The sequence below is a fragment of the Colletotrichum higginsianum genome, chromosome 3 (genome assembly GCF_001672515.1).
Source record: "Colletotrichum higginsianum IMI 349063 chromosome 3, whole genome shotgun sequence".
Classification (NCBI taxonomy): Eukaryota; Fungi; Ascomycota; class Sordariomycetes; order Glomerellales; family Glomerellaceae; genus Colletotrichum; species Colletotrichum higginsianum.
In genome coordinates this window covers 503,164-523,082 of record NC_030956.1, presented here as the reverse complement: position 1 = coordinate 523,082, position 19,919 = coordinate 503,164, and the positions used below count along the sequence as shown (strand labels likewise).

Genomic DNA, 19,919 nt, shown 5'->3' with positions numbered 1-19,919 from the left:
CAATCTTCGCCCTAAAAAAAGCCATTGGGAAGTCCGGTGCATCATATCACATGCGAGGGATTGCCGTATGGGTTTCTCCTTAAACTTGAGGTTTGTCGTCGGGGGCACTATCAGCCATATGTCTCCACTCTCCCTCTTCTGCACGAGACCAAGTGGTGTGTTCTCCTACCTGTGACCTAATGTAATCTTTGCACAAAGAAAGGATGAAATCAGATAATCTTAAGACTGTCCTATTGCGTCGCCTTACCCCCCTCCCACCCCCGAACTCGTGCTGTTCTCGGTCGTAGGTCGTCGTCGGTTGCCGTAGTCTCCCAATCGCCACATGGCATCCTCTCTCGACTGCGCTCCCATGGTTCTTCGTTACGTAGGTGGAACGGTTGATTAACGTGCTTGTTACTCAAGGGAATTCATTTTACAACTTTCAGTCTATACAATCCCTCGCCTTAAGCAGAAGGGAGGCCGTACGCCCAGCAAACCCAGGCGCCAGCCAATCAGAACTCCAGTCTCCCATCTCCCAAACACTTCCTCACAACGGCAAGCTCACACATCCATCCCCCCTTGACCCCCGATTCCCCATTACCACGTCGCCCAAACACGGACACGCGAATCTTGCTCACACTCTCTCCCCCGCCGTCCCTTCTCCCCTTCCCAATCTTCCTCTCCGTTTACCACGCAAAAGCCAGGCCGGCAGCCGAGACCAGCGAGGTGGACCAGATGACCCAGCCCCACTTGACGATGTCGGGCTTGCTGAAGCCCTTGACGAGGTCGTACGACAGGTGGCGGATGCCGTTGAAGAAGTGGAAGGTGAAGGGCCAGGCGACGAGGAACTTGAGACCGCCCTTGGCGGCGAGGGGCAAGGCGCCGAAGGCGGCGACGAGCGACTGGGTCTCGACGTGCCATCCGAGCAGGGGCGCGACGAGGTAGGTGCCGAAGTAAACGTAAAAGGCGCCAGACAGGCCGGCGCCGGTGATGCGGGTCCAGATGGAGGCGCCGAACCAGGTCTGCTCGATCTTGTAGATGGTCAGGTGCGGGGAGATGGGGCGGTTGAGGCGCTGCTTGGCGAGGAGTTCAAGGCCGTCATCGGGTGTGAGCTTCGAGGTCGCGACGGGGCTGTGAGGGTTGTCAATGATTAGATGTCAGGGGGGGTCGTGACAACGAAAGCTCTCAAGCACTGTCGGGGGGGGGCGAGGCAATTGCGTACCGGATTTGGGTCGTCGACATGCTCGAAGAGGCAACAATCTTGGGGATCTGGGAGTTGAAGAAGACGGAGGGCTTTCCTGCCGCTATTTGCCGTGCCCATAACGAAACATCATATGGTCAGCCTTCCATTATTGATCCCTTCGTCTCCCAGGGTTTCGATGATGTAAACGAACCTCGGCGCAGGGCCGACACGCCCACCCGTTGCGCAATCATGTTTGGATGTATGGTTATAGGGGTGTGTTATCTTCGTGTCGTCGAAGAATGGCCAGGAGTGATTCGAGCTCGGGGGAGGTCGTTTCGCGTCGTCAAGTGATCACTCCGTGGAGTAAGCGGTCGGGCGGGATATCGGGGAAAGTGTTGATGTCAAGCTCTCTCTCTCTCAAGAATAAAATGGAGACGTTCTGCGCTGCGTCCGCCTCCCGATTGAAGCGAAGCACGGGAATCTCCTCGGCTTTTCGGTTGGTATTGGCCAATCAGCGTAGACCACTTCCTAAGCCGCACAAGGCCACGTGACTGACCAAAGACAAAAGACAGAAAAGCTCGGACGTTGCTTGTACGTGGAGGCTGAGCTTAGCTAAGCATTGACCAGGAGGGCACGGTCCACGTTCGAAAATTCTCCCACAACCACAAAACCGACGCGACTCTCCGCGCTTCTTCCCTTCTGCTTCTTCTTTTTTCTCTTCTTCAGATAGCAACGGCCGCCCGCCGCAGCATAACTAATGGTGCGTCTGATTCCCTTGGGAGGAAGGCTGTACCCATGAAAGGCGCTGCTGGTAAAGCCCTTGGGCTAAGGGTGGCCGGAGAGTAATTCTGGGAATGGATCCTTCGTTGATCTCGGGTTCTGGTTTGCAGCCGTCTAGAAGCCGTTTCATTTATAGGCATCTACATACTTTTCGCCTCAACTGAATATGTCGTGATGCTTTGCCAAGTAGTTGAAGGTTTCGTTTTTGCACCCAGGGTGCGTCTTGTATTGCTGATGGCGCCGTCCCATAGATTCATTGCAGTCTCTCTCTTCACATACCGACCGCCGGCGGCGCGCTTGTCACCTTTTTCAGCGAAAATGCTCTGTTAGTCATTTCGCTTTTCACCTATGATCACTGCTGTGATCAAACTAGTGTTGAAGGGAATACGAGCAGGTCTTTGCTGGTACTTGGTCATGACGCTCTATGACCTCGCAACTCTGCCGTTGGGAAAGTTGATTCCGCCCCCAGCAATGTTATCTGTTGACGCCGGTAGCATTTTCTTGAAGGACTTGTCGGTCGACTCCCACCAAGGTCCTCGTGAGGCTTATAAAGGAGTTGCTGACCCTTGTCTATCTCAAATCGCCCTGGGTGAAGTCTAGAATCTCCTCGCAAGCGAGTGTTTAGGTGACTATCTATCGCTCTATGCACCCAGATTCGGTCCTGCAGTCCTTGCTCCATCAAGACAGAAAAACCAGGTGTCAAAAACTTGTGCCTAGGCACTTGCTTTACTTGCTCGTGCTTCCATCGTTGCTGTTGACGTCGTCCCAAGCGGCGACTCGCGATAGAAGAAGCCTCACAAACTGCGAAACAAACTGTGAAGCAGGACGGAGTCAATCATGAACCGGCATGGCCACGATGCCTATGTATTCACAAATGCCTAAACTAAAGTTGATCTTGCTTGCCCATGATTAAGACTTTTCCGGGACAGTGCGCCGCACAATTATTGGCCATGATACCTAGGAACTGAGCGACGCATTTGGCATCCTCGTAAACGCCCCCATCTCCATCTAATGCAAACTGGTATGCCGTAACCTCGAGACACCTAATCATACAACGCGCCCCCCATATGAAATTAGTTCTCTCTTCCTGCGGCCATCGGACAAAATGTCGAAACTCGAAAATGACTCCTACTCAAATGAAATGCCCGTCAACACCATTGACGCCCGTACTTCAAAAGTCGAAAGTGTGAAAGTCGAACGGATGCAAGGCCGGAAAGTAAGTCTCAGGACGAGAGTTCTAATCGCCGTCGAGCAGGGCGTCCATGCCATTTCGCTCGCTCTCGAGACTTTCCGCCGTGATAGGTCCATCAAAAGATTCCTGCTTTCTCTTGCCGTCGTCATCGTCTTGGTTCGTGAGATCGTCAAACATCTTGTTCACTGCTCGCTCCTCTTCTTGAGACCGAGGCACATCGTCTCGGCCGTTGAGCATGCCAACGTCGCCCTTGAACACGTCGGGGCCGAACATCTCCACCGCCCGCTTCCGACCCACTTCGGTCCGACGTAGTATCTCGAGAGCCTTACTCTTGCCAGCCTCCGTGTGCAGGTTAAGCCCATCTTCCTGGCCCTGGAGCAAGCGCTCCTCAAGAGACAGCGACGAGTTGCCGACGACAAGCTGCGGGCCGGGTGCGCCGTTGGACAAGAACAAGCCTGGATGAAGCGTCGGGCCGCTGTCAATGTCCATAGCGTCGTGGTTGCTGCCGATGGACCGGCGGTTGCCATGAGACGTGCTGGGGGGTGTCGCTGACGATTGTTCCGACTTGCGACCGTGGCCCGGCATGCCAGGGGGGACCGTCGCACCAGTTGCAGAGGCGGCCGCAGCAGCCGCAGCCGCAGCCGCCGCAGCCTCGGCATTCTGGGCTTTCCGCTTCAGGCTGGCTGCCTTGGCTTTCATATTCTCTGGCAGGTCCTCGGGGTCATCGACGCCAAATTGGGCCAAAAGCTTCTGGAGCTTGGTCGGTCGTGGCTTGCGTGTGCTCTTGGAGACCTCGAGGACGGGGGGTGCGTTTGGCGCAACGGGGCACCACTTATGCAACTCTTGTCGGAAGAAATTGGTCTCGTAGGCGAGCAGGATCTCGGCGCCCTCAATCTTGCGCAGATAGAACCGTTGTGTGTCGGCCTCGGACTCGGTAGACACGACAGGGTTGCAGTATCCGGCAATGTGGTTTCGGAAGTCCTGGGCATTGTCGATAATTTTCGTCAAGACCTCCTCTTCCTCCGGTTGGAAAGGCAGGCTTGGAATCTTCTCAGACCATGTAATGAGCTCCTCCAACTTGGGTCGGGCGGCATCTCGGGGGATTTTGACACGCCAGTCGCATATCGGGCATGTGTACTTGTCCTCGTCCTTGACCTTCCCCCGGGCAATCTTGAGGCACTTTCCGTGGTACCTGGTACTTCCGTTAGCTTCGGACTGCTGCATCAAAGGCCGGGCCGCCGGGGCGAAACATACCATTCATGGCAGAGCTCGCACTCAATCATCATGCCAGCCTCCACCTTGCGACAAATGCAGAAAACTTCCCGGAAGCGAGGGTCTTCCCACCGGTGCACCTTTTGATCTGGGCTGGCTTCTCTCGAGGCGGGTTCGGCCGGCATGCGAGGCTTATCATTGACAATGTCGAAACAGTCTTGATTCCGCTCAAAGACATAGTCCATGTGACTCTTGAGAATGTGGAGAGGTGCGTTGGTTTTGCCAAACAGCTTCTTGCCCTCTCGCATCCAGTCCTCATGGCGCTTCTGCTCACGCTCCAGGTCCAACGTGCCATTGGGTTTCGAGTTCAAGTCGTCGAGTCGACGCATGATCTCGGCAACCTCGGCGTACTTTGGTCTCTTCCGGATGTCGGGATTGCGCGATCTCTCGGTCAAGTCCACGATCTGGCGGTGAGCCTCTCTTTGCTTGTAGAGGATCTGGTCCACAGCAGCCAAGGTGTCAGCTGAGACAGGTAGGAAATTGGCGGCAACCTGCATCGACAAAGCCTCTAGCTGAGGGTAGTGGACAATTTCGGCAACGATCAATTCCCGTGCCTTCTTCTCCCACTGCTGGCCAAGGTTCATCTGGTCGATGTAGAAGGACAGGTGGTCGTTGTACGGTGGAATGTCCAGGTGCTTGCCCTCTTCGATGAGCTCACGCACTTCGTTGAGCGACATGTGGGTGCCTCTGTTGTTCCTAGCCTTTTCGTTCCACCTGAGTTGCTCGAGAACTCGCGACAGGCGATCGACTTCGGGCATGTCGACATTGAACGTCCGGCCCTCCTCAAGTAGGTCTTCGATTTCGGAGAGCTCGGCGAGGTGGATCTGTTCCAGCGCTTTAGCTGCGTTCTTCTGGAAGGCCTCGATGGCCTCAGCCCGCTCCCTCAGCTGGGTGATCTCAGGGCAGTCGAATCCTATTTGCTCAGCCTCGTTGAGGAGACGGTACACGTTGGAAACATTGCGCGCATCGCGTTCCTTTTGGTCCAGTGAGTTCTTTCGGTTGAGGATGGACTTTTCGCTCTTGCGCCTATTCTGCTGCTTCCGAATCGTGTAGTTGGTGGCCTCTTCCACCCACTCGTTGCAGCGTTCGACGAATTCCCGAAGCAAAGGGAGCGAGGGTAGGTCATGGGGTATTTTCTCACCCTCGTGTAGGAGATTCCGAAGAGTCTTAAGAGAAGGCGTAGCCTCTTCTTCCAAAAGCTTCTCGTACTTCTCTTCCCAGGCCTCTGGCGTGCGCGCCTTTTCGAGCACCTTCGCATAGATTGCGTCGATGTCTTCTTCGGACTGCCTGTAGATGACGGCATGGCCCTCGCCGTGTATCCGTTGCCGTTCGGGCATGTCGCAGCATGGCTGGTGGCCCGCATGTGCGAGGCACAGAATCTTGCCCGACTTTAGACATTTGAACCTAGACAGGTAGGTGAAGGCTTTGCAGTAAGAGCATTGGTACTCCTCCTCGGGAACGTCCGTGTCATCGATCTCAAACGTCAAAGGACAAGAGGCGCCGTCTTTGCCAGCCAGGCCACAGTCGTGCCACTGTGGCTCCAGATGCTTCGCCACAAAATCGGCCCGGTCGACGACCTCACGTTTCTTGATCCGATCCAGTGCCGGGGCGAGCCATTTGGCTGTCTGGATCGTGAGGCCGTTGTTGGTCGTGCCCTCAGTAGCGGTCCAAAGCAGCTCGTCATGCGAGAAGCAGGGCTGCCTGCGGAAAACCTGTAGCCTCTCAACGCCCGAAAGACCGAAAGGCTCCCAGTCGCAAGGGGCAAAGTTTACGGCTTCGTTGAAGTTGAAGCCGTGATTGAAGCCGGCGTGGTAAGCTTGCGGGAAGGTGATGACGAACTGGCCTGCACGCTGGTCGAGGGCGGAAACTCGAACGCCAGCCTTCTTTAACTGCTCCGGAGTCAAGAGGGTCACCAGCTGAAAGAGGAGGTCGGGCTGCGTTTCGAAGAGCTCAGGGACAGCCTCGCGCATTGCGGCTTCGAACTTTTCAGCATCCTCGCCCGGAATACCGTACCAGGTCTTGGTCGCGCCAAAATGTTGGTAGTTGGCGGAGTATGCGTAGTGGTCTTCGTTGTGCCAGCAAAAGGTCGAGAAGATCATGCCGACATATACCCAAGGCACCGTCATGCCAGAGATGTCAGACTTGATGTGTCTAAACAGACTATCGGGATGCAGAGGCAGCAAGTTAAGATTCCAAGGATCAGTCGAGTAGGGGTTGTTAGGATGTCTCTCGACCGTCGGGAAACCCGATCCATGGGTGGTGCAGTGGATGTCGGCACCGTATTCGACTTCGACCGTCTCCTCGATGTCAGCGACAAGGCGCCAAAACTCCGTCTCGACATCCTCTTCGGTGACCGGGCGATGGCAGTTAAGGGTTGGGTCGAACGGCATCTTCTTCTCAAAGTAACCCTGCTTGAAGTCCGCAGCCTTCTGCTGAAACTGCTTGAGGGAGTACAGGCCGCCTTCCTCAAAACCATACTGACCATCACCGACAAGACACCTCGGGCAGTTCCACTCCGATTCAGGCTTGTGCTTCAGCGGAGGGTCGAGGCATGTGCAGTGATAGGCTTGGTCGCAGGACTCGCAGACGACAAGAGGGCCAGTCTCTTCGGCTTTGCCACATTGCTCGCATTTCTGCCAAGTGTCAACATCTTTGATTAGTAGTCGTGGTGATACATTGCAGCTCACCTCACCAGGGTTAGATGCCTCATCTCGGGGGATTCTAGGCACGGAAGGGCGGAACAGAGACATGTGTGATCCAGCGACAGTCGGCACAGTTTCTGCATGCCAAATACATTAGCAAGTGTCCAGCAGTCAACCATGCATCATACATAAGGTTGCAGGAATAATCGGTCTTCTCCCCGGTCAGAAAAACGGCATACAGAGGCAGCATGAAGACTTTACAACCCCCACGCAAGCCGGTGCCTGACTGTATGCAGAATCTGCTGGGAAACAAGGGCTGGGTACAGTTGGCAATGTAGCGGCCGGCATGGGACGGTTGTGCTGATCGGTACTTGAGCAAATGGGAGGGGAATTCAACTCGCCTTTTTTGAGACGTTTGCTTCGTCTGCTGCTGCTCCCAGTATCACCGTCATCCTTGTCTGTGGCGGTATCCTTCTTCGCCAGGTCAAGGCTCTCACAGCTAATTTGACGTTTGAGCGCCGCAGGACCAAGATTTGATGGCCGATAGTCAGGTGTGTTCTTCGCAGAATTTACCGGGCTGAAAGATTTGGATGGTGGCGTGCTGGTGACATCGTCCTGAGGTGTGGGCCGGTTGACGCTCTTAAACCCAGAGTTGACTGCGGTAAAGCCCCCTGTGTTGATTGCTCTGAAGCCTGAGGTGACCGGAGCAGGCGTAGGTGGTGCATCAGTCATAGGGGTGTCCCGGTCACCCTCCTTCTTAAGGCCGTTGATGCTTGCCTGCAGCGCATCCGAGGCGCTACGGGCAGGGGAATCGGCTCGGGCGCTGGAAGGAGTATTGACGTTGGATCGCTTCATGGGAGTGACAGCAGGGCTAGGGGTGTAGGGGCCGCCGTTCTCCAGTTCAAGCTGTTGATGAACTCCTGGCTTGGCGAGCCTCAAATACTCCTCATATGGGCAGAGCCATCTCTGATACGAGTTCTTAAGCGATGTGGACAGGGAAGACATGATCTTTCCGCTATATCCCAGATCACGTCCAATTTCAGCCCACTTCTTCAGCTTACAAACCTTGTCGAACCCGCCGCGAGCTTCGACGGCTTTCTTAAGACGATACAGATCAAGAGGCTTCTTGTCGACGTAGGGAAGGCGATGCAGGTTGTTTCCTTGCTGTCTGTGGAATTTGGCGAGCGCGTCAAGATATGACATGTTTGCTCGTGTGCCTAGGTTTGTCAGCATCGAACTTCCGTCGAGAGATTGGTATTGCAGCAACCCACTTCCTTCGACCGAGTTCAACTCCTGCTTTCTGGTTCTAAAGTGGAATACCTATGCAACATTGTCAGCAGGTAGGTCACTCCCATCATGACTCCAGCCCGCGCATCGCGGCATCAGGGCCTGCGATCCTCGGGCGTGACGGCAAAACCCACCTCGGTATCAATTGCAAAGTCCGGGTTCCACGAACTTGGCGGCACGATCTTGCACAAGCCGAATTTCTTCGCCTCCGGGGAGACCTTCTTAATGTACTCCATCGGGTCCTTCCACTCCTCCTCTGTCGGATAGTAGGTGGGCGCCTCCTCGAGACCATGGGGGCGGGTTTTCTTCTTGACGGGTTCCTTGACCGCTGTCGCCTGACCGCGTCGCTCGACCGATGTCAAGTCGAGAGGTGCGCTTCGCATGGAGCTGAGGGGGACTTGAGAGTTCGTCGGGCGAGGGCCGTTGGAGTTACCCTGGGCGGCCTTCGACTTAGCCGAGGCCGTGTTGGGGGCGCCGACGGCCGGGGAAGCTCGTGAACTCGCATTGGCACTCCCAGTGCCGTTGGCAGCGGCACTACCGCCTGTCGTAGGGGCAGGCACCATGATGGCGGTAGGTAGTTGTCGAAAGACAGGCGCAACGGCGGGTTGAGCCAGGGAATGATGGACTTCGTTGGTGTCGCAGTCACAGATAATCGGATTGACGGCGATTGCTGTGGCAGATCATTCAAGCGGGTGTGATTCGGTCGGCTAGAGTTGTTGTCGCATATCAGATTTGACGAGCTCGGTGTTTCCGTTCGAGACAGTCGAGTTGTTCGTCCGGGAGGGATTTCGCGATCTTTTTTTTCCTCGAAGTGCCGTCACTGAAAGGCGTGCATCTTCCAAAGGTTGCGAGGGAGAGACGGGTCTGAGGGAGCAGAAGGGCGAGAAATGTCAGATATACGGGACAGTCGGGGGGGTGGTGTCGAAGTGCGGAAGACCAACGGGTAGGTACCTGTCGACGACGGGGCCGGTGAAGTGGATTGGAGAAGCGTATGGGAACTGTGTGCCTCGCAACAAGGTCCGAGGTAGCGCACAAATGTGTTTGGACGAGGGCGTGTTTCCAAGACTCTTTTGGCGATGACCGGATGAGGAGGGATTCGAGTCAGAGGGTGTGTTGGAGGAGGGAAACCGGGGTATGGAGGAGGAAACGACGTGGGAGTGGGAATGTGTGGATATAATAGAAGGGGGAAGTGCAGCTGGAGGCCGGGCCGGGTGGATGAACAGAGTGGGTGAAGGAGACGGGAGGAAAATGAGAGAGCGAGGAGGGGAGAGGAAGGGGAAAAGAGTTGGATGCACGGACAGCAACTTCTGGCTTAGTGTGGGCGAGAATGGGAAGGAAGGTGAATTTGTGTGGAAAGGAAAAGGCAAGGAAGGCGAGGCACGAATAAGGCGAGGCGAGGCGAGGCAAAGCAGGCAGGTGCGATGCGAACTGTGGTGGGAAAAGGGAAAGCGAAAAAACAGCAGCGGCTGCGGCACCAGATACCTTACCTACGGACACTGGGCGGGATATTAGACTCAGGCAGAGACCACGAGGGGGGGATGAGCGACTCTTTCCCCCACTCCTGCCTGTTTGCCTGCCTGCCGACCTCAGATACCTTCAGGGCCAGAGCATAGCAAAAGCGAAATCGGGAGGGGGGCGGCAGCATCAACGGGGGCGGAAGTTCCACGGGTCCTGCCAAGGTACCTGCGCTCTTAGGAAGGAACGACAGCAACACCGTCGACGGGAGCAGGTGCGAGGGCGACGAAGGGGCGGAACGGAAGGGACAGCTCACGTCTGTCGGTGCAAAATCCCACTACAAGTGGGTCCGCACTGGACGTCAGGTCACACTCTGGATGTACTAGGTACCTGTTCGGGTACCTGCTCGGGTACCTGCCCATGACGTCCTCGGAGTCTCCTTCCTCCCTCTCCATCCCTCTCTGCGCCCCTCGATGCAGAAGACAGTCAGTGTTTCTACTGCCCTGTCAACCTGCTGCTGTCGTCTGTCTGCTTTTGTTTTTAACTTCTTTTCGGGCTAAGCGGCGATGCAAATCGTCAGGTCAGGGACATGCATCAAAGGGAGCGATGGATTAGCCGTAGCTAGTTTCTGCGCCATTTCGATATTTTCTCGCTCGCTTCCCTTTGACCAAAATCAACCCTACCGTCATTACGCTCTTGGGTTCGAGAGGTACCTTGTCCTCCCATTTCCGGCATGTACTCCGGTACAACGCCCCAGTCGCGACCATCATAGTCGGCCGACATGCGACATCAGACACTCACACACAGAGCACAACACATACTTCCACCAAAAGCCGACGACGTCGCAACAGCGAGTCCATGAATCGCTCTCGTGCACGGTCGCTAACCTGGAGCACACAGCCCTGGATTTACCGCTTGACCATCCATCCATCCATCCCAATCAATGTAAGGTACTGACTGTTATGGGCTTGTCGGATATGGGATGCACTTGTTCGATGAGGAAACATAGGCTGTCAAGGACCATCCCAGACTCCTCCTCCGCAATGTTTTCGGCGATTGGCCGGACTGTTATGTTCATAATTAATTTGATCCATGCGACGTGTTTTGCGGCACTCCTCCCTGTGCTCTCGTACCTATCGGAGCGGAGGGCGATGCCCGGCACCAACGTTACCCCCAATTGCCTTGACGGCATCGGTGGCTGCCGTGGGCGGGTTCGGTCTAAGTAGAGAAAACAGCAACACAGCACCTGTCCCGCTGGTTAAAAGTGCGGTCGCGAAACACCGTTCATCTAGACCATCTCGATACCACAAGGTTCAGGATCTCCAGGGCGGTAGGGACCAAACAACAGGCCCTGTCAGGGCTTTGGTGATTTGGGTGCCACAGGCCACGAGACTGGGAGAGCCTGCCCGCTCTTTTTTCGCTCCTTCCCGCCCGTGCGCAAAGAAACCAACATCTGATATCGGTCGCTGACTCGACAGGGGGTGGCCAATTTCCATCGCTTACCGAGCCAATCACGACAGCATGACGTTGGAGAAAACCGCCTAGCGTCCCAGATCGGTCCATGGTCGAGGATGAGCCCTGTTTGCGGGGGCGGGCGGCGCAGGACCTTCCCAATTCTCTTTCTTCTTCTTTTTTTCTTTCTTCCGTTTCCCTTCCCTCCTGCATTTCTAGCAGCCAGACCCAATTTGCACCGCATACCTTCCGCTTAGTCATTGCTCCACAGATCTGGTTCGAGCGGGCTGACGACCACCGTGACTATGGGACCGACTGATAGCAGCAGGGCATCACATGCCGTTTATACTATTGAGGTAGAGGAACGACCCTCATTCGGAGATTGTTTGGTCTGCGACTGATGTGTGGCATGTATGCACCTCAATGGATATAAATTCCCATTGCTCGTCATCCCGCTGAAGACATCGCCATCGGATATCGTCCAGTGGAAATGTCGATCCTTGCTCAACTTATTCCTCGGAATCGAAATTCTTCAGGATGTCGTTCTTTGACTTTTGCCTCGTAGACCTAAATTGTTGCTCCAGAACCAGGCCAAGCTGGCGACCACTGGTGTCCCGGGCCCCTCCAAGTTCCCGTAGATTCCACCGTGACTATGTCTACTGCCTAGGCCTGACAACCCAAGATTATGAGAGGCATTCTACCGATCCGATCCTGGTTACAGAACAACGGAGCCCAGGACAGTCCCAGAGTATTGTCCGGTTAGAGTTGCGAGTCGGAACAAACGAGATCCCATTCGTTTCACAAGTCCGAGATCTTACCAGTCGAAATTGCAAAATGGAAAGGCTCCGCCAGCGGAACGAGGCCTTATCTCTACTGCCGGGCACAGATACCACAAGATGAACACCCGCGCTGTTGACAAGGGTGCTAAAATGCAAGCATATCGAAACACGTCACTTCCATGAACGTCGTCCATGCTGTACTCTCGATGGAATACCTATACTACAAACGGAAGGGCGTTTGGTACAAGATACCGATGGTATCGCATCCTAACCAGCTGGCTGCCTTCGCGAATGTATCAAGTCTGGAATCGTTGGCCTGTGTCGTGTTTCCTCGCAGGCATACAATCGTGACCTACGTTCTAGACTGATCTCAAGGATGCAGGATGGGGGCGTTTCTGCTCAAGTCCCGTAGTGCTTGCTGCTTGCTGCGTTCTCCATGGTCTGACCATCTTCAAAAAACCAAACTCTTGTGCAGCACATCCAACTACGGCTGCTTCAGACGATCTCATGGTTCCCTATTTCACTTGTTGGCTTGCTCAAGATGGAAGAGAAAGTCATCCAGTTATGTTGACTCAAATCTTATGAGTCTCGTGAATCAGGGCCTGGAATCACCCTCGCTCCTGATGTCTGGCAGTTTGTTGCTCGCATGTAGTGAAGCCAGCCAGAACCGACCAACACAACAGCTTTGAGTCCCAACATCTGCCGTGTCGATCTGCCACAGCACATACGGGGGCCAACAAAACCCGTTCGCCACAGCTCCTTAAAGATAGCAAAACGTAATCCTGTCGAATAACAAATAGATGCTGGTAAAATAGTGGTGAGCCTCTGTTTGACGCCCTTATCTGTTTCCTTTTCTCGACCTCATTACCCCGTGAGTGATAAACAGACCGTCTAATCAGTCGTCATATGCACCCATACATCTTGTTTGTACACCTTTCGCGACTCCCAAGCATTGAGGAAATGAACATGTCTGCCCTATTATGTCTCATTTGTCACACGACAGCTGCCTCCCCCATCAACGCCACAACTAGACGCGCCGTTTGGAACTTGAGGGTAGTCAAGAAAGAGATACCACATGAATATGTCTTGAGCCACATTTTTGAACGAACTTGAATCACCTCTGTCCTTGGGCCCGTTGTTCGAAACCAAGTCGTGGGCTGGCCGACCAATAGGCAACGGCACGACGCCCTTATATGGGAACAGGATGACTAGAAGAGACCGTCAACATTCCCATGTTCTCAACGGAGAGAAACTGCTACTGGAACATGTCGAACGAGTGACTTAGGGCAAGGCCCGGGCATCCGGAAACCACGCACATCTTCTTCGTCTAGATGACACCACTTCGTAGATTTGGAAAGCATGCCATCGAACGCGGCCGCGGTTCCCATAATACACCTTCGAGATGGAAGCAAGTCCGAACCAACATCGGCCGCATTGGAGCACCATTCCACCCAAGCCCGAGGAGAAGTTATCTGGTTTTCGCCCTCCAAGTTTGCCGCCTTGCCCAGAGCTGAACAAACCCCCTCCTCGATGAGTAAGGGCTTCGACAGCCAGTCTCCGACTCACTCGGTACCAACTCCAACCAAAACAGACATGTTATATTCGGCTGACGAATCCTTAAACCGTTTGGAAAGTGAATCAGCGGGGGACCAGAGTCCGCAAGCGGCAGCAGCTCTCCCTACCGATTACACTCGGACACCGGGGACAGCACAGTCACCAAGCACACATGGGGCCCGTCAAGGCCAAACTTCACTTTCCGATCCTGACCATGGTACCCATACCCCAGACGGTCCAGTAAACCGCGCACCGTAGAAAGGTTTGCTCGCGCGTACCGCACCCCCGAATACTTCGTCTTCAACCGCGGTCTGAATCTGATGTCTCGGGCGGCGCTGCAATCCTTCAACCTTGGTCGTGTAACCTGGCGCTGCTGTAATCTTCAACCGGGACCATGTGGTGTTACATCTCTGAGTGTTGCCCGTTCAAAGATCAACGTCAGAGTCTACGGATGCCCATTCAATGGCAAACGAGTTGTTCAGGAGCCGAACCCATAAGTTTTGAGGCATCCGTTCGATATTCAAACGCAGTGGAACATGACATCGACCAACGACAGATCCTCATGGAGGTGTCAAATTTGGTATGGTTTTCTAAGCTATCGAGATTCGGTATCAATACCCTGCCGGCTAGTCTACAGTCTAGACCATGCCATGGGCTCACACCTACGCTACTCGACCCCTTTTGCCGTCTACGTTTGCAGCAGTACACTAGCATCATGCTCGAGGCCATCTTGGACCGTGGCGTCAAGGTACAACAGTGCTGCAGATCACCGGGCCGTTGTCCGTTCAGTGTCTGACCTACCCCAAGCCGGACATGGCTGGTAGGGAGACTTATGTGCAGGCGTCCAGCAACACCACCAAAGCATCCTTGCATCCGGACATGGGGATTCCAATTCGCATGGTCGGAAGCGAAAAACACCACCCTTTCCTGGCGGTGCATTCCAGCACTTTCGGGCAGCTCTGCCATCGTTACAGAATGGAACTTCATGGCTGAAGCAACCCTTCTGTGCGGCAGTGGTCTGAGTGAGACCCCAACCAGACCACCCGTGTCGCGATGGAAAAGAGATGGGCCGGGTGTATTCTATCGGAGATGTAGAGATGCCGTTTCCGAGTCACGACCGTATCTCATTCATCGGTGAACCCAAACAATACCAATGGGAATTGTCAAGTGGGATCGACATTTCTTTCGAAACAGCATCCCCTCTGATATGACGAAACCCGAAAAAAACGGTCCTTCGCCATCACGTTCATGAGTGATCCAATCTGACTCATGCCGTTCTGAGCAAACAGGATTCGCGGGCCGACCGAGATTTTACCTTGCAGATTGATCTTGCAGATCCGCCTTGACACATCTGGACCCACGTGGACCTTATCAAGTCTTGGTTCGCCTCTTCTTCTTCTTGAGAAGGGTCTCAACCACTTTGGCTCCCCTTTCCCGCAGCGTCAGTTCTTTCATCATATCGACCCACCGAACATGACCCGCACACTGGGGGCAACGACCCTGAACAGGAACCACGGCTTGTTGGTCGCACTCGTTGCGGAGCAGATGACGACTCCAGCATGAAAGATGGCCGACGCCTTCGCAGCCTTCGTTGGGGCATATCGCCAGCAGTCCCTGAGCGTGAGGGAGCGCATCTTTGCACACAACACAGTTGCCCTCTCTCTCAAAGGCTGTGATGGACTGTCCCTTTTCGACGTACGCCTTGATTGGTACGTAGTCCAGAGGCAAGGCATGGATGCCCCAAGCGGCGCCGTCTGATGAAGACGCGGTGGGGTCAGGGCCGAAGTCGGTGACCACACCAAGAGTGTTTGGAATAGGCTCGGTCGAGTCGGCAGACGACGAAAGCCAGGCTTTGTACACATCCTTTGCGAAGAAGTGCAATGTCAGCGGCCAACGGCGGAAACTCGGTACGCTCAGCAATAACTGCAGGTTGGACAGGATGGAAGGCAGGCTCATTCGAGGCCGACGAGGATGACCATTCTTCTTCACGCCGTTCGAGACGGTAATCCGCGACGCGGAGGGTATGTGCAGGGAGAGATGCGGGTTGTTTAGCGCCCACCTGTTTGTCTCGAGGTCAGCAACGTTGCAGTCCTTGGGGCAGACGGGGAGAAGCATGTGCAAGCTGGGGAGAAGGGGGGGTTGACTGGGACGGCCTCATGGTCCATGGAAAGACCTCATCCGAAGCAAGGCGGAAGAATGAAAGTGGGGAGGGGAGAAAAAGACACTATGGTGGGAGGAGACGGGACGGAGATCATACTCAAACTTCAGGGCAGCAACCATGCCCGGGAAGCCGGACACAAGGCCAACCATCTCCCAGGGCCGCAGGCTCATGCGGGAGGTGCGAGCAGCGCCGCCGCGAGCCTCGCCATTGTGCTGCTTCAGACGGCGCGGGGGGTTTGGTGTCGAGCCGATGTAGAGAGACGCGTGGCGCACCGTGGAACGGAGGACGTACACCGTGTAGAGGGCGGGTATGGGTTTGGACTGGACGGGCATGACTCGGCAGGGGAGGGCTGACGGAGTCAGGACATTATGTTGTGCGACGTGTTTTGGAGGGAGGATAAGTTGTGCTGGACGCAGACAGGCGGCACACGGCGGGCGAGTCTAGACTTGGAGTGCTTGCGAGCGCATACGTGGACCCGGTTTTGGGCGTGTGTCGGCGGGGTCAGGTTCAGGTAGTGGGTTGAGTCGAGTTGGTTGCGTCGGAAGGGAACTGGAAGAGAGAATGCGAGAGACGGGTGCGTGCTCTGTAGATAGCGTGCCCGAGACGTGCGTGTGTGTGTGTGCGTGCTTGGGCACCTGTGTGAGGGGAAGAGAGAGTGAGAAAGTAACCGTATCTGTGTGCTTGAGGCTTGTGCTATTGTTGGCGGTGTTGGTGGTGGTTCGTGTTGCGTTGCTGGTAATGCACGAGGCGATTCGAGGCGAGTCTAGGCGATGGTGGTTCGGGGCGATGACACCGGACGGTCACCCGGTGAGAGAGCGGTGTGCAACAGCAGGCAGGGCCTGCTTTGGCAAGCTACTGTTGGGACGGTTCCAGCTTCCAGATTTGGGGGTCGCAGCGCAGGAACCGCTCGGTAGAAACTTGGAGCGATGTCGGCCGAGGCGTGTCGGTCGGACAGTCGGGTATCTGAACTTCCAGGGGTTGGGAATGAACGGGGAAAAGGCGTGCAAGGTGGTGGTGGTGCAGAGAGAAATGAGACCAAAGCTGGGGGAGCTGGAATGCCTTTTGGCGTCAGGGTCACATCCGGCCGGGACCGACAAATTGGATCTGGTCAGGTGAGGACACGAAGTTGGGGTAGGAATGCAGCGACTGTCACGGTGAGACGGACTGACGTGGATGACCGTGGGATGTCGCGGGATGCAGATGTAGTGTTTGTCAAGGGGGGCAGGGAGGGAATGAGGTTTGGCTGAGTCAACGGGGAAGGGGGCGCGAAATGGGTGAATTTGGTAGGAAGGGGGGGAAACAAGCAATTTTGGCAAGGGAAAAAAATGAATTTGGTTTTGGTTGTGATTATTGATTCTGAATGGCGAGGTACCCGTGTTCTGGATTCTTGGAAAGCTCGGAAGTGCATTGAAAATAGAAATGTTCGGTCGGGAGTTGAAAGACGCTAGTCTTCTTGTGGACTCGGGAAAGGCTGTGGCTGCTCACCTGGCCTTCACCGTGCCGGGATGGCAGGCACGGCAGGGCCAGGGTGAGAAACGAGGAACTGGCAGGAACAGGGGTACCCAGGCAGGTACGTCCTGGGTTTTAGAGGGACACACGCCCTTACACACACACACACACACACACACACACACACCGGGGAAGCTGACCCCAAGTCTTCCGTCTCGTCGTTCTTTCCGGCCGGTTGGCGCTGCTGAGCCCTGGCAGCGGTGCACTTACACTTTTCAGCAAGATTCCCCCCCCCCATCGTCGGTCGGCTTCGTCCCTCGTGTTCCCCGGCCCCCTCTAAATTACCCCATGCTTATTTTCATTCTTCCATTTCGCATTCCCCTCTGTCGCGACATTTCGTCTCGTGATGGTTGGATGAAATGAAGGCAAACCCACTCCGGAGCTCTGGGGGTGAAGCTTTCCCCAGCCGCGGGTCACGACACATCAATTCCGACACCGACACCGCTTCCACTTTCACACTAAACACCCAAGCTCCCGTTTAATTAGCTGCACTTGTTTGTGCATTCACTCAACTCAACGCGAACCTGATGACACTGGTTCCACGGCGACCCCCCTTGTCGAAATACAGAACAGTGGCATTCCTGCCCGCATGTCTCATGCCTCATGTCTCCAAAAGGCATCACTTGATCAATCGAGCGCCTCACTCAGATTGCCAAGGTGCTGGAATAAAACGACCATCGAGACAGATCGAGGGCAAGGGACTACCATTACGAAGAATTACGCACATTACGCAAATGGGCCGGCCATCTCCAGCTGGTCATGCCAATTGTTACCGAGCCCGGCGACACAGGCCAGCCAGGTATGCGCAGCGCAGCAGTGCAGTGCAGTGCCACGGCCGTCGACCTGCAGAGCGGGCAACTGATTGACCTGACTGACCGGGCGCATCGCTCGAGAGCCTCCGGACAGACTGATGAATGAAGCTGCTGCATCCAGTCATCCCCAGCGAAAATCATTCACATCAGTTCGCCTCCCGCCCTACATCTGGATATGCACCCGCCGAGCTTCCCAGTCCGCCATAGCTGTTCCCCGCAGAACACGGCCAATTGGGCTCATCGATTGGCACAGAAGCCACCGAGACCCGTGGATGGACGCTGGTCCCCTTCTTGTTGCTGATCCGATGAGGTGTGCCGCGTTCGCTTTGCCATTTCGCAACACTCCGCCGTCATCGGCTTGCTGCCCCCTCTCCCCCCACGTCTGTTTGACTTGACTCTGGATACAATTTTTGACCGAGTAACCGAGACACAAGCATGCTTCTGTGGAACGGGTCAGTCATTGGCCCTGTAGTACCCTAAAGTGAGGAACGTGGACGACGCAATTGCACAAAGCAGCGGCGACGCAGATGCAGAGTGATAGATGCTAATGCAGATGCACCCAAGCACTTGAGCTTGCTAGCTGTTGCGCTGCCAGCGCCGATCCAAGCTGCAACAGAGTTACGCTTGTCAGCTCGTCCCTCCAGCAAAAGCCCCCGGAGAAAGAACCGGCAGCTTCCTCAACTGACTGGCGCAACGCTTGCGACTTTGGGGCTTTGCGGCGTAGAGGGGCTTGCCGGCCACGGCGTTGGAGGGCGTTGGAAGCATTGTGGATGGCTAACCGCTGAAAGGCTGCATGTACCTACAGGACTGTCGCCTGTGGAATACGGGATGCGGCTTGCGGCTTGCTACCCACACCTCATCTTCGGTTTTAGATCATTCACCCACACCTGAGACCAGTCACTGGACCAACCATCAGTCACCTTGTTAGCCCGCAGCCGGTGAATGCGCGCCGCACTATGGCAGTTGGGTGCCGAAGCGGATTGATTCGAGAATAGAAAAACCATTAGGAGACGGCCACGCTCCGCCGGGCATTACCCACGCGGTTGCGTGACAAGATAGCATTGACCGAGGATGCCTGGCCATTCCGAAATGCGACGTAAGGGAGCAAGCACCTGGGCAGGCCACGGATGCGGACTCAAGCACCCGTCCCGTCCGTCTGTGAAAGCAGCATACCAACCAACCAACCCACCTCATGGACTCGCTGACAATCACTGAGGGTGTCTTTGTGAAAAGCCCTGCTGCTCCTGTGAACCAACCAGGCTTGAAGGCTTGAGGGTGGATGAGCGCGTACCTGGGCCGGCGGAGGAGGGGGGGCCCCTACCATAGGCTTGGCCCAGTTGCGGTGCGTCCTTGTCGATCCCAAGGGCTCCAAGGTTGATCATGGAACCGACTGGCGCAGGCTGGATCACGTTGGAGCAAACTAGAGGCTCACTTCGTAGTGATGGGCGGCTGACCTTCCTTCCCAAGCCTGGTCAGTGGTTCTTCTCTCTGCATCAGCGTCTCTTGGACACTGTGTTCTCGGGTTTCGATGAGGTTCGCGGACCGGTGATCTAGACCACAGCCTATTCGTACCGCTGCCATGGCCGCTGCAGGTGCTGCACGCTCTGCACGGCGATGGGCCGATGGGCCACCCTCCATCTCACACAGTCCGATCCTCTCGGCCATGCACGTTTACCCTGGGCGACTGCTCGAGGTGCCCGTGGGCGTGGCCCAAGTAGGAGGATAAGGTGCAGTTGCGCTAGAAAGAAGGAAAGAAAAAACCGCCCAAACCTTGAAAATCTTTTTTCCCCCTCTCCTAGTGGGGGGTTGTTGATTATTCTGTCTGAACCCGGGTGTGACTGACTGGACTGTTCCCTCGAGCT

The 19,919-nt window shown here is 55.3% G+C and overlaps 4 protein-coding genes across 4 annotated transcripts; all 4 read right to left on the bottom strand.

The window, feature by feature from the left end:
• Positions 1-665: 665 nt before the first annotated feature.
• On the bottom strand, positions 666-1,413 carry CH63R_03703 (Succinate dehydrogenase cytochrome b subunit; the record flags this gene model as incomplete). The annotated part of the gene is made up of 3 exons (XM_018298678.1): positions 666-1,110; positions 1,202-1,283; positions 1,374-1,413. The coding sequence occupies 3 exons, from the start codon at positions 1,411-1,413 to the stop codon at positions 666-668; spliced, it is 567 nt and encodes a 188-aa protein (XP_018159924.1).
• Positions 1,414-3,179: 1,766 nt separating this feature from the next.
• Positions 3,180-8,898, bottom strand: CH63R_03702 (PLU-1-like protein; the record flags this gene model as incomplete). Its single annotated transcript, XM_018298677.1, has 5 exons — positions 3,180-4,326; positions 4,410-7,039; positions 7,094-7,185; positions 7,462-8,368; positions 8,470-8,898. 5 exons carry the CDS (start codon positions 8,896-8,898, stop codon positions 3,180-3,182), a joined length of 5,205 nt encoding a protein of 1,734 aa, XP_018159923.1.
• Positions 8,899-14,146: 5,248 nt separating this feature from the next.
• CH63R_03701 (uncharacterized protein) lies at positions 14,147-14,562 on the bottom strand (the record flags this gene model as incomplete). Its single annotated transcript, XM_018298676.1, has 2 exons — positions 14,147-14,170; positions 14,242-14,562. The coding sequence occupies 2 exons, from the start codon at positions 14,560-14,562 to the stop codon at positions 14,147-14,149; spliced, it is 345 nt and encodes a 114-aa protein (XP_018159922.1).
• Positions 14,563-14,946: 384 nt separating this feature from the next.
• CH63R_03700 (Structure-specific endonuclease subunit SLX1) lies at positions 14,947-16,068 on the bottom strand (the record flags this gene model as incomplete). Its single annotated transcript, XM_018298675.1, has 2 exons — positions 14,947-15,634; positions 15,833-16,068. 2 exons carry the CDS (start codon positions 16,066-16,068, stop codon positions 14,947-14,949), a joined length of 924 nt encoding a protein of 307 aa, XP_018159921.1.
• Positions 16,069-19,919: the final 3,851 nt, after the last annotated feature.